Raw genomic sequence first — 14,587 nt, forward strand, 5'->3', positions numbered from 1 at the left:
AGGAGAAAGGAGGAGGAGGAGGAGTGCAAACAACTACAGCTGTACCCTAAATGTCAAGCGAGCCAGGCATTTCATCCCTGGAAAAGATTGCCCTTCTTCCTCTCTCTTTCTGGAAAGTTCTCCCCTTTTTTTCCACACACTTATGAAGACAGACGCAGCATTCTCCTCCTCTTCCTCCTCCCAACGCCCATCTGTCAAGTACACGCGTTTCAAATCTGGCGGCCATCGGGTGAATTCGGTGACGTTCGTCAAGTGTGTCAAATCCCTGAAAAACTGCACTTTCCAACCAAAAATGGCCGACAAGCAGTGCGAACGGGTGCCGTATGCAAAAGGAAACGCGCCGTACGGTGCTACATGTGCGGGTGTTTGGTGCAATCTCAACTTTTTGCAATATGTCTCTCACAAGCAGCTATTTCCAGAGAAGTGCAGACTCTGGCAAAAAAAAAAAAAAAAAGAAGAAAAGAAAAAAGTGAGACGAAAGGGAGCAGCGTCCAGCCAAGTGAGATAAAAATAGAAGGCTAAATATATTAAAAAGTAGGAGGGTTTTTTTGTTTTGTTTTCCTCCACAAAACAGGAGGGAGGAAAATATATTGCACAACCAAACGTTTTGGAGTATTACTTCCTGTCATTTCAAAAGAAGACCTTGTGAATGTGAACATTTCAACTCAGGCGCATCTGAATGTCCGTTTCAAATCTTTAACGGCGACAACAGCGCAATGCAAAAACAGCGGCCGTCGACAATCAAGTAACTTTGCGTGATGAAACTCATCATTTGTCAAAAAGTCATCAAAAAGAATGTTTTAAAAAATAAATGAATAAATAAATAAAAATATTTTGCTTAAGACAGAAAACTAACATGATTCCTAACATTTGAATGTAAAAAAAAATTCATTGTAATTTTGGAGAATTAATCTTTCATTATTATTTTTTACTCTTATTTTTAATTCAGAAAACAATACTCATTTTCCCAAATTGAAACAAATGCAGAAAAGAAACATTTTTCTCTTTTTAATTAAAGCAATTCATTTGCTTAATTTGTGTCATTACTTTTGCCATTTCATTTTTGCTTTGCTTTTATTCCTTTTTAATGAAAACATTTTTTTAATCTTCCTTTTGTTCATATTGAAACAAATACAAAACTCTCCGCCATCCCAGAGATGGAAAACTATATAGGATTCCCAAAATTTCAATTCCGAAAAATCTTGTTTTCATCCTTGTCCTCTTCTTGTAAACTTTACAAAATATTTTAAATTAATCAAGTTTCTTTTATTTTTATGAACCCATTTATAGCAATAAAAATCATTTGAGAAAAAAAAAAATAATAATAAAAAATCTTCCTTTTTGTCCCCAAGCTGAAATTGATAACGCAAGCAAGCCCAATGAGCGCTTGATGATGATGTCACATCCTGCCTAGTTTCCTCCCCTCCATCCGCCAACACCTGCCACTGCGGCCCCCCACCCAGCCCTCATTAGCCCACATAAAAGTCCAACAAAGAGCAAACAACACAGTAAACCAACACAGCCTTGTAAAACACACACACGCACGCACACGCATGAGCACGGGCGCATTCCAGAGTCGGGTGCTCGAGCACACCCTCCAGTGTCGCCCTTTGAAGTGAGTGTGGGAAAGCTCCGGGGAATGGTCTTGGGAGCGGGGGGGGGGGGGGGGGGGGGGAGTTACCCGATGAGTTGGGGTGGGCGGTGATGCTAATTAGCATACTCGCCTTCCAAGCGGAACACTCTGACAAAAGGGTACCAAAAAAGGGTACCGGAATGAAGGTCTGCACTCTACCCTTCTTTTGGCATCCTTTCGTTGCGAGTGGAGGGAACGAGGTTTATGGCCCACGCAAAAAAAGTCTTTATATTGGACAAACCCACCGTGTCCCATCGGGCATCATCCAAGGACGCAAAAACGGATTACATATATTTGCGGTTCGGCATTTGCGAATTCGCTTATTCACGTAGTTTTGGGGTGAAGCTCGCCTCGATTATTGAACATATTCATATGAAACGTCCACAAAAGAACACGTCTGATGTAAAACTAATGCTTTGGCTCCATTTTGTGCCAAGGAACTATGTCGACGTGAGGGGAGGAGCTTCACGCAGTCAGGCCGCCGCCATAAAACACACCACGGAGCCGCGGTTGCGGGTAAGGTGCTCTGTAAATCGAGTCGAGTTAAATCGAGCGTTGGAAAATATCTGCCGCCCGATTGCCAGGAAACCCGACACGCATATCAATCACAAGAGGACGCGTGAAAACCAGTCGAGAAGCCCATCCTGTGAAACGGCTTGAAAAGAAAAAAATTGGCAGTGTGCGTTTCCATTTTTTGGAGCCGCCACGCGTCATAAAACTTCACAGTCGTGTTTGTGCGCGCATGTTTTCACCGCCGTTCGCTACAGTCAACGAGGGATAATTTGCTGGGTGGGGGGGTTGGTTGTGCGTCTCAGGCCCCGCGGGGTCATGTTTGAATGCACATTTTATTAATGTGGAGGGCCACACACACACACACGCACGCACGCACACTCTTGGAGACAGCCACACGCACTCTTAGAGGTCAGCAAGTTTAATGGTAGGTTGCGTTGGGGGAGTTTGGCGGCGTCAGTCAGGGCGAAACCAAACTGAGATTCGGTGCGATGCCTGAAACCTCCATGTTTGCGCACACTTGCGCGTGTCCTTATGCAGCTTTTTATATAACGTTCTTCTTTTTTGCCACAGCACTGCATGCAAACGTGTTCAAAAATATACATTCTCTCGTATGAAAACCGTCACGCACGCACATCCATCGGTAAAGTGCAGCTTATTACAAACAATGCGCCGCTGCCTTTAAACTCGTTTTTTTATATGAACATGGAATTTTATGACCTCACCCCCCTTACAAAAACACAATTCCATAACCTGGAGGGCTCTCGAAAACTTTTCACAGGCAACGTGTGCTCATAAATATTGAAGCCCGAAGGAGAGATCTGTTTTTATTACCAAATGGATTCAGCTTGCAACGTTGCAGGATGTGTTGGATGGGTTAGGGTTAGTTAGGGTTAGGACGTGCTTTTTTTCGTGCGGTCTCTTATGATAGATATGTCCGCCAGATTTCGTGTCAGTCGGGGAAACTGGAAACAAATTTCAGTAATGTGTACTTTTATGAGGAAAAATACCACTCGGCAAAACATACAATGACATGATTAAATAGAATGTAAATAATCAAACCATTTTAGTCATACTTTTTGCCTTAATTCAATGGTCATTAAGATGCTCCTTCTGGTGTGCGCACCTTGGCCACCTGGGGGCAGTATAATACAAACATACAGATATAGACGGAGACAAGGGAGATGTCACAACTCTTCGCAGAGGATAAAGCATATATGCCTGTGAGATTTGTTATATTATCGGTCTACGTCTTATAACATGGCCACGGACATCCCCCCCTCCATTGCCTCTCGCTCTATCTGTGTCATCTCTCCATCCCAGATTCCTGTCCTCAAGTGAGTTTATCTGGCATTATCTACCCCCCCCCCAACCCAACCCCACCCTCCGAGATAATGCCCAAAGGAAGGGGGGGGGGGGGGGGGTCTCTTTGCTTTCAAGGGACATTCAATTACCTGGCAGATGTAGAAAAGGGAGGAGGGCTGCAATTAGTTAGAATATCGCACTTGGGGGCGAGACACACAAGGGGGGTGCTCAGTAGGGGCGATCGGGGGGTCTCCAAGCTGAGACGGCCGCAACGACAGCGCTCTTTCAAAGCTGAGACCCTGCTGACATCATCAATACGGGACGCTGTTATGCAAGTTTAAGGGGAAACCCCCGGCTGCCGCTTCTTTTTTTTTCCCCCCCTTTCCCCCTTGCACAAAGAAAGGAGTGACCGAGACTTTCTTTGACTTCGACGTGGTTCCCACAAAGAAAGCAGTTACTGTTTCCATCGCCATTGTGCAGCTGCCGGTGTCCGCTTGCATGACGGCGATACGTTCGGGGCCGTCCTTAAACAGAGACCTCACTCAAAACGGACACGGAGAGACCGTTTGACATTTCCACAATGCAATTGAACCCACCACTTTTCTGCATTACATGGGTAAGGCGCAAGAAGCGTTCACTGCCTCGCGCTCTAGCAAGCACAAGCATAGACCGTAAACCAACACAGTGCAGCTCAGCTTCTGGCTGAAGAAGAGAAAAAATAAATAAATAAAATAAACTTCCAGCAAGTCTTTTCCAGGCTCTTCAGATGGAGCCAAAGCAAAAACAAAAGGCAATTTGGAGTATAATAATTGTTAGTACAAAAGAAAACAAAATATTCATGATGGAAAGGTCTAAAAAGAAGACAAACCATTGATGCTGAAAAGATTGAAGCTGTTAATGCTTCATTTTAAAAGTCATCCGTTCCTGTTTACACTAGAAACGCAGTTTCGCATTTTTTACTGGATCCAAATGTGAACTTCAAACCAAGGTGCGCACGCACGCACACACGCACACACACGCACGCGCATCGCTATGACAACGGGCAAGAAATACCGACCCTGGATGCATTGCAGCGAGCCGTCCTCCGCTCGGATGGTGAACGTCTCCCCCGGGTTCACCTGTACAAGGATGACCTGTGTCCAAACACACGAATACAAGTTTAGTTGTGTAGAAGGAGACGACGACAATCACGTCGTCCAATCAGACGATTGACAGGCGGCGGTGACTTAACGCGACCGCTAAAAGCGACGCGGTGCACCCGCCGTTCCCCGCCTTACCGTCATATTGTCGCCGTGCAGATGGTTGAGCGTGTACACGTGGCTGTAGACGTGAAACAGGTGACCCTCCATTACATGCGCGCACACACACTCACACACACGTGCACCGCCCCCAATGCGCTACAGGTGTGCCGTCGTTTATTTAAAAAAAATTAAATTAAATTAAATTTAAAAAAATTTAAAAAAGCCTTCACATACTGCCTTGGGAGTCGGCGCGCTCGTCCATCGCAGCGCCGAGACACTCCTCTTCCTCACACACACACACACACGCGCACACAATCACACACTTCCTGCTCTGTCTGCTGCAGCCGCGGCGGCTGTTGCTATGGGAACCACAGTCGAGTGCAGGGTGACCCGCGTTCGCCCAGGACTGAGAAACACCCCCGCCCGTCAGACCACGTGGGCCGACGCCGAGTGCGGACTGTGCAATGAGTCCCGCATTATTTGTCGTATACGTTGGAGCGTTTAATAATGTTTCATGTTTGCATGTATTATTTGCGCATCTGTTTCATTTAGAATGAGGATTTTGTACCTCAATAAATTTGACTTAATTGTACTGTACGCGATTTAAAATAATAATAAAACAGTTTAAAGGTCCCCTTCCATCAGTTTTTAATAACATTTCTATAGTCATTGATGTTCTTTTAACAGGTTTGCACGATAATTTGGATTGAAAATGCCCAAAATGTCCTTTTTCAAGCTGTTCTAGTTGGTCTTTTCCACCTGGAATTTGCGATGGTTTATTTGTTGGGCAAGTTGGTATTTATTTGTGGAAAAATTTGCTCATCCAGTATTATTGAAATTTAACGAAAAAGTAAAATGTAAACAATTTTACATATACATTTAATATTTATTTGAATGTTGCTTCACTGCAAATGCATTAGAAGATAAAAATGGAGCAATTTTTTTTTAATACACTTTTTGACCTTGTTTTCTTCTAGAAATGACACAGTCCATGTGTCTGTTATAAAAATCAAATGTGCACAAAAGTTGTGAAAGTCCTGATATAGACAGAAGATCTCGGGAAGATGAACGACAAGATGTCAGACTCAACACACACACACACACACACACACACACACACACACGTAGATAAAACTGTATAATCATTGGCCTCCATCTCTGGTTTCACAATAAGTTTAGGCTGCAGGGCTTTGGAGTTAAAATTAAAAAAAACAAATACAAAAATAAAAGAAAAGTCCTCTAACTGCTAGCGCGCCGCTGCCAAAAACACCACCACCAACCCCAACCACTTGTGGGGAGGAAGATAGTCCAATCCCGGACGACGTGGCCCGCTCCAGACAGAGGATAAGCGCCGTTAAAAGCAGTTTAGCAAAAATAAAGAAAAAATTACTTTAAAAAAATAAAAAAATTAAAAAACTGTATAGGAGCAAGGAGGAAATAGACTTGGTGGTTGAATGAAGTCATTCATTAAAAGTCAGCAGTACACAATATTAGTAAACATCACGCAAGCGCTGAGTAATGAAACTAAAAATAGATATTTCGTAAATGTATGTATATGTCGGTGTCCAATGGGATGTGTGACTGAGCAAGAAGTGACGGGCGGTGCCGCATGTTGCATACGTGCAAGTGTACGTTCTTGCCATTCTGTGTTAGTGCGGCGCCACCCCAAGCTTCACTGTGGGGACATTTTGGTTGATCCACAAGATATAAAAAAAAAAAAAAATGTTTAAATGCTACAGTGTGTGTGTATGTATGTTGTGTGTCGTTACGAGTTAGTGAGGCACGACCCTCGTTCGTCTCACCTCCATCGAGGGAAGGTTTCACTTGGCGGAACCGTTTTGGCTGTTACACATGGGACAAATACGAGCGGATGTTCTTAGCTTTCTATGTTAGCGTGGCCTCACCCTTGGCGTTGCAACGTTATTATTAAAGTCATATTGTTTTTTTGTGGCTGGTCCACAAGAACAATGCTCTTGTGTGTGACTCCGCTTTTGGCATCCCACTTTCTTGTGGGGGCCATTTGTCGTTTATGGGGGGCATTTTTTGCTGGTACACACAGGAAAAACGCGCGCGAGTTCTTGTTCACCAGCACATTCGACTGTGTTTGCACGCACACGCGTTGCCACCCGAGGCATCGGCGTGTCCGACGAGGGCAGGGACGAGAGCGAGTGTTTACCTGCTGCGCCGCGTCGCCGTTAACCATGTGCGGCATGAGCGGGACCTCCCCGTTCAGGAGAGGCGGCGGAGCCAAGTCCAGTGGAATCTGGTCTGTCATCATCATTGTGACGTACATTCATGGAGAAATTCACTCAACTGCCCTACCTGGGAAAGTACAGAGAAAGAAATGAGTCAGGCACACGTACAGTAAGTCGGTTAAGTGCATTTCCCTTTACGTCACGCAAACGCCAAAGTGTTTCCATCACTGTTAAAATGTTTGCTTTCCTCATTGCAAACAAAGCTCCACACAGTGGCAATGCGCCATAAAAGGCATTGGGTAAAGAATGCATTTTGTATTAAATACCGAGCACAAAAAGGTAATAAATCTGTTCACGACTGAATCGATTTTTCTTTGTTTTGTTTACAATCCGTTCCTTGGGATAAGAGTGGCCCGACAAACAAGATTTTCAAGATACGTCTTATCTTCTATCTTCAAGATATTTGTTTTGCTTTGACTTGCAAGAAACAATTTGAGATAAAAATGCTGTACGTTGGCAGTGTACTCAATTCGACTCAGCTCACACAAAGCGGCAGTTTGGCAGATAGTGAAATATTCTTAAAAAAAAGAAAGAAAGAGGCTTCAAGCTGTTTAATGGCATTTCCAGTTGAAGTTCACTCAAAAAACAAACATAAAACAAAGAATTACATGCCGCTTATTTCAAATAACAACAGAACCCGCCTTACAGTCTGCTAGCTTAATGCTAATACATAACGGGGAACACCATAGATGGGCTAACAAATAGCATCTACATGGCGGTAACGGATATTTGGACACAAAAGGTGCAGCAACATGTAGATAGACAATATATGAATACTCACAGGCATACTATTTATCCTCTGGGAAAAACGACTAATATTACTGCAGCTTACTGAGTCACTTACAGTAGTTGTGAAACTCTTCTACGTTTGTCGACATGACTGTTATATTGAGCCCGTGGTGGCCAACTCGTACACAACAGAAGGAGCAGAAATGTTTAATTTTATTTATTTTATTTGTTTTATATATTTCGACCTGCTCGTAACTAAACGAGGTAACCAAAATATTAGGAAACCCCTCCCCCCCCCCCCCCCACACACACACACAGCTGCGTGTCACTGTGCGTCTTCACTTTCAACCGCACATCCTCTTGCACCACCAACAAAGTCTTCAAGGGGGTTAGTAGATCACACAGCTGCGGCTCGGACTGTTGCATCATAAACAGACAGACGCGCACACACGTGCCACCGTCACCATGTTGGCTCGACCTTTTTAATCACCCGTTTCGCTCCGACCGCAAAGTCTTTTTCTCCAGCGGAGCCACGCTCCCAGCCCGGCCTGGCCATCCTGCGTCGCACACGCACGCGCAACACACACACGCACGTACGCGCTTTATGCCGCTCCCAGAGTACACATCGCAGACGGATGGTAACGCCACTGGCGCCGGTTGCCAGGAAAAAGCGAAGCGCGAGACGGAGGGGAGAGAAAGCCGAGAAAGAGGTTACACACGACTCTTAAAGTTAGCTTAGCATAGAAGTTGCCCCAGCTGTAACTAAGCGTGATAGGATGATATTGGATGTGCTAGCTAATGAGGGCTCTTAATCAAAGGGACAAAAACTAAAATAAAACAAAACAAAAAATCGGGACAAACTGGTGAACAACAAGTCGATATTTAGAATGTTCAAAAAAATGCACGAAAAGGTATATTCCGCCTTAATTATTGATTATTGAAGTCATATGTATTCTATTGTTTTGACTTCATGTAACTGAAAAATAAAGAGTGGTTACATAAAGTATAACAGTGTTAATACACTGCAAAAACAAAAAACAAAAATTAGACCTAGTGAACTTATCTTACAACTCGTGAAAACTTGCTACTGTACTTATTTCAGGAGGGTTTGGAAAAAGATAAAGATATTTTTTAAGATATAAGATCTTATTTTAAGACTCGAGTGAATTCATAATCGTTCCACTGGCAGATTTTTAGGGACAAAATGTCTTAATATTTTTTTACTTGTTTTGAGAAGATTTAAAAAATAATAATAATAATAATAATTTTTTTTGTAAGTTTTCTAATGTACAGTTTTCAAATGAACTTCTTTACTGAAGAAATGAAAGAAGGGAGGGAGGGAGGAATGAACAAGGATGTATAAAAGGATGTAAGGAAGGACGCAAGTAAGGACGAAGGAATTAAGGAGGAAATAAATAATTGTATATATACAATAATTGTATATATACACAATTCATATATATATATATATATATATATATATATATATATATATATATTTATATATATACACACATATATATTATTTATAATATAAATATAAAAAATTATAAAAAAAAAAAAAAAATATTATAATAATATAAATAAATATATTTATTTATATTATTATATATATATACAATATATATATTGTGTATATATATATATATATATAAATGTAATAAATACATACACACATATCGTCACTGTCAGGCGGAAATTTCCTATGTCAAAATATTGCTCAATCTCGTATTTTTTCACAAATTGATACCATTGTTCTGTTATTTTTACGCATTATTAACCAATTCGAACAATTCGATGAACTCTATCGAACGCGTCAACTGAGTGCTGTTGTAAAACACATTATGTCACCTCAAGATTGAAGGTCTGGAGAGTTTTTCCTTCCTCGACATAAATGAGTGAATATAGTTAGGTTACATACATTTGAGAGAGCCTGTTGTGTAAAAAAAAATTAAAAAAATAAAAATAAAATAAATGGAGAGCTATCATGCTTCAGTGCAGAAGGAATCGGTCAGCCACGAAGGTAAGATAGTATAGATAGATAGATAGATCCACATGACACATAAGGCACGCTTTATTTACACCCGTGTTATGTATGAACAACAGTGGGGTGTGACGCGCGTGCGGAAACATGCGCACACACTTGCATTCCCCGCAGCAAGGTGTCGGGATTAAAAAAAAAAAAAAAAAAAAAAAAGAAAAGTTACTTTCAGAAAAATTCCACATCAGACAACAATCACCCGCTTGTCCCTGAATGCGTGTGCGTGTCTTTAAAAGTGTGTAGAAAGTAACAAACACACACAATGAGACCTCAGACGATCCGAGACAACCATGACCTCACAGCATGGCTTACACACACACACACACACACACACACACACACTCAGACTGTACTTTGAATATTCACAAGCAAAACTGCAAGTAGGTAAGGCGCTTTGCTGGCCACTTCCAAGAGCATTTACAGCAAATACGACAAAGGTTAAGTCCAACTTAGCCTCAAAATGAATTGGTGGAGGCGGTTACTCGCTCTAATCGCATTTTGTTGTGTCTGCCGCCATCAAAGTGGCCTTCCGGGAGGTTTGCGCCGGCGAGTTTCTCCACTCGGCGCAAACGATGTGCGGTTCTAGCTTGGAGTTGACTTTCAAAACTCAACGTGGAACGAAGAGAATCCCACGTTGAGTCTTGAAAACGACCGCACCACTTGGGTTTACGCTGGCTTAACGCTAAACGCCATAGACGAGCTAACCAATAGCATCTCTGCGGCCATGTTATAACACAGATTGTGCAGCAACACATGTAGACAGGCAACACTACAATACTTCTCAGGCATATATTTTTTATCCTCTGTGGGGGGGGGGGAAAAAAAAAAAAAAAAAAAAAAAAAAAGTAAAATTATAGCACAAACTGTTGCATTGTTTTTTGCATTCTGATATTATTATACATTTAAATAAAATATAGAGCGCTATTTTCCTTATTAACCATAGTTTGTAGGTTTTTTTTGGGGGGGGAGGCTGGGTCAGTTTAATTTGTATTCCCATTCATTTCAGTAGGGAAAGATGAGTTGAGTGTTTTCAGTTAAAAAGTGTTTTGAGTTGAGAGCGTGGCCATAAACCAAAATTAAACTCGTATCTCAAGGGACCACCGTTATACCAAAAGCTATGAACTCAGTCTTTTGACTCGGACAATTTCAAGAGGCAAACCGACTGCCTTGTGCGCCTGTCGTGCAGCCGCTGCAGCTTGCCGCATTCAGATAAGTAGACCCTGTCCGAATACCTTTCACAACGCAAATGTCAATGGCCTGTTGTTTCGTCCATTGGCCTCAGTGAAACAACAACACAACATATGGAAGACACACGTTTTCCTGTGTCTGTGTGTCTTACGCTCTCATGTATCACTGCTCGGAAGTCAATGACTGAATGAGCAATACACTCACACAAACGCACGTACGCGCACACATACTCGCACAAACACCCGATATATATTCAACGCCCTCATCAGCTGACTACTTGAATCTGCGCTGGCATTTAATAGGCAATAGACGTGTGTGTGGGTAAAAAAAAAACAAAAAGGAGGGGGGGTATAGTGAAGGGGGGGGGGGCTGCTAAATATGGTGGGAAACTGCCATCGACACCACTCCCATTCAAGTCCGGCTCCTTTTACAAAAGGTATTCAGTGAAGGAGGGACCCTCTCTCTGTCTCTCACACTCACACGCACACGCAAACACACACTCAGATTGTGTGAGTACCTTCTTAGCCGAGGTGGAGCGGAGGAGACATGGAGATGCAGCGAAGGGGGGTTTCGGGAAAGAAGGGTGGAAAGGAATGCTGTGCTCAAGTGAACACACACACACACACACACACACACACACACACACACACACACACACACACACACGGGCAAGACAGAGGGAGGATTTATAAAAGATGGAAGCTCTGAAGGTTTCCCACAGAGGCCAGCAGCACATATGCAGCCAGTCTGTTTGCATTGGGCGAATGCATGAGTGCATACGGGGCTGTGCGCGTGTGTGAGTGCGTGCGTGTGCGCGCACACGCTAGCATCCTCCTGCCTTGTAATTGCAGTAATGATACGTCGTCCGCAGTGAAGAACGGGTGGAGCGGAACGCAAATGGACACACAATCACGCAAGACTTCTAAAACGGTGTAACGAGGTCCTGCGCACCTCCCCGCGGGTCCGACTTCTCCAGAATTCGGTTTTAAAGAAGAGCTCGACACCTCGACGAAAAACGCATCTGAAGCGCCTTCTGCTTCTCATTCCAAACGTCGCATCCACGAGCGATAAGACTGGAAGTCCAAACAAAACATTCCCTCAAAAGTAGGGCAAGCGTCCACATAAAAAAAAATAAAATAAAAAAAGTTTCGGAAAGTTTTAGTTTTTGGGACTTCCAATCGTTCAAGATGCATGGGACACTTCATCACCCCAAGGTTCCTGGACATTGAGAAAGTACAAAAAACCACAGAAGAAGTGGCAGACTAGGATGTTTTTTTTTTTTTTTTTTTTATACACACAAACCCACACTACTGAAAACTTCACCAAACAAAAAGTGAAGCCACAGTTGAACGTTTTGTTCCATGAACCTTGGTACATTCCAGCAACATTTGGTTCTTGGTACTTCAGGGAACTGAAAAAGGTTCCAATCAGATGTGTTTTACGCGAGAGACTCCAGCCGCAAAACGGCCGTCCGGCTTCGATTGCCGCTTTGATAACTCCAAAGTCAGTTAAGAAAAAAAAATAAAAGATCTGGCTTTGACAACGGGGGCTGTGTGAAAGGGGCCGCCTCTATTATGGCTCCGATAATTACTCCTAAGCCAGGAAATTTGCAGGTCAATTTTAATTCTTGGTACTTGTAGTTCCCGGAAATAAAAAGGTTCCCTTCGGATATGTTAAGACCCCTTTTAAGTACTAATCTAATAGCAGGGTCGCCTTTTGGCACACATCGATTACCCCGTAACTAAATGATCGTGCATTTTTAAAACCACTGAACGGTGGATTTAATGATTACGTGTCCTTTTTAAGGATGACTGAGGCTTTTTTTTTCTTTTTTTTTTTTTAAAGAAACTGCGAACACCATGGAAAATTTCACAACTGTAATTTGGAAGCTCTGCTGCGCACTTAATTTGCACTTGCATAGAAAACCAGACAATAAACCAAGCGTTCTCGCGCTGTGTTGATTCTTTTTAGACAAAAAGGTGAACCTGTGTGTTTTTTTTTTTTTTTTTTTGCAACCTGCAATGCACTTATCCAGGGGCCTCATTCGTGGGGCCACGTCACACATTCCTGCCACCGACACACATTTTTGTCTTTGACTGCATGAAAATGCGTCCACCAGTTAGAAACTCACTTTACGTGGAAGAAGGAAGAAGAAAAGCAAAGGCGACCACCACAGTTGAAACCTTCGTGACGGCTAAACGACGATCGGGTTGAATTTTAAAGATACGAGGGAAGAAGTAGCAGAAAAAAACAACAACAAGCAAACACATCTTAAATTGCCACACTGGAAGCGTAACAGAAGAGACGACGCTTGTCAGCCGTCAGTTATTTTCACGCAATATTAAGCAATTGAAATCAGTGAAAATAGCTTGAGAACAAATCTAACATTTTTGAACGCGGCATAAAACTGTCACTTCACAATTGAGTTTGGATGTGGTTGTTTCTTTAAACATTCTAACGGTTGAAATTTGTTAGATTTGATACATTTGAGTAAGCCTGTTTTGTTAAAAATGGATCGCCGCAACGCTTCGGTAGGAACTAGAACATTGTCAGCGACAAAAGAGAAGTGCGTCCAGATTCTTTTCGACTTATTAAGTGATTTTTACTTATTGGTGATTCCAGTAATTTTGAAGATGGGAGGATTCTGCCCAACATGACGACATGTAAATTGTATATTAACTGAATATTTACTGTGTGGGTTACTTAGCAAATAAAGCTGCACAGTAAGCCGACAGTGGCAAATATACGTCTCATTCCCACTAATTTCAAACGGATTCTTTTAGAATAAATACTTTGTTGCTTTAAGCGAACTGCAACTGATAAAGAAAATACATTCATTTAAAATATAGTTTTGACATCTTGGGTTTAGTTCCTCTTTAGGCAATTTTAGACCAACAGCAACAACTGTTTGAGATGACACATGCATGGTGTGACTTATAAAATCAAATACTACAGTAGGATGGTTGAAGAAGTGACTACACCCCTTTCCCAGCATTGCAAAATACCCTTAAAAAACACACACACACAGTCCAGTGTCATCTTGCCTCAAATATGACTCTTAAAACACATTCACTGCCATTGACGGCTTTAGAAGTCAAATATCCATGTTAACTGGGATGGCTGCCAGTGAATGAGTTTTTGGTAATATTACTCGTGAAGGCGACTTCGCACCGTTCAAAACGGGAAAAAGGTTGAAAATTGGACACCGGAATATTTTCGGTTGAAAGAGGCAGTTTAAAATAAAAGGAATAAAATACATCTAGAACAGGACCGGAGAAGTGAGCGTTCAACTTCACACGTTTGTTGTAGCCCAAAATGAAGACGGCTTTGAAGGGAAAGTGCGAAAGGTGCGCGCAGACCAAGAAGTAACGCACAAACAAACCTGCGATAATGCAAATCTAACTTTTCTGGTGGCGGTAATACTGTCAATCTTAAAAAAAGTCCACCACCAGTTTTTCACTTCACTGGTCCGGTTTGGACAGAGAGGAACATTCCGGAACGGCCCTCGCAGAGGCGTGCTGCAGATTAGAGGGCGTCTCAGTGGCAATTATACTTTCCCTGGATGGCTCTCTGCCTCACTCTTTCATTTGCCGTCTCTCTGCTGCCTCGTTTAAATGCCAAGAATTCTGAAAAGCGCGGCGGCCGACGAGTCGGGACGAGTCCCGCTTCCAAAAGAACGACGTCG

General features: G+C 42.5%; 1 protein-coding gene across 2 annotated transcripts in view; it reads right to left on the reverse strand.

Annotated features, from left to right (window-relative positions):
* The window catches only part of fndc3ba (fibronectin type III domain containing 3Ba), an 82,266-nt gene that overhangs the window by 45,533 nt on the left and 22,146 nt on the right, over positions 1–14,587 (reverse strand). For both annotated transcript variants that reach the window (XM_061696688.1, XM_061696687.1), the window contains exons 2-3: positions 6,866–7,011; positions 4,506–4,581 (exon numbers count right to left, since the gene is read on the reverse strand). In XM_061696688.1, the coding sequence (XP_061552672.1) occupies positions 4,506–4,581; positions 6,866–6,982 (193 nt within the window). In that variant the 5' untranslated portion in view covers positions 6,983–7,011. The remainder of the gene's footprint in view (positions 1–4,505; positions 4,582–6,865; positions 7,012–14,587) is intronic.

This window comes from Phycodurus eques, chromosome 14 (assembly GCF_024500275.1).
Source record: "Phycodurus eques isolate BA_2022a chromosome 14, UOR_Pequ_1.1, whole genome shotgun sequence".
Taxonomy (NCBI): domain Eukaryota; kingdom Metazoa; phylum Chordata; class Actinopteri; order Syngnathiformes; family Syngnathidae; genus Phycodurus; species Phycodurus eques.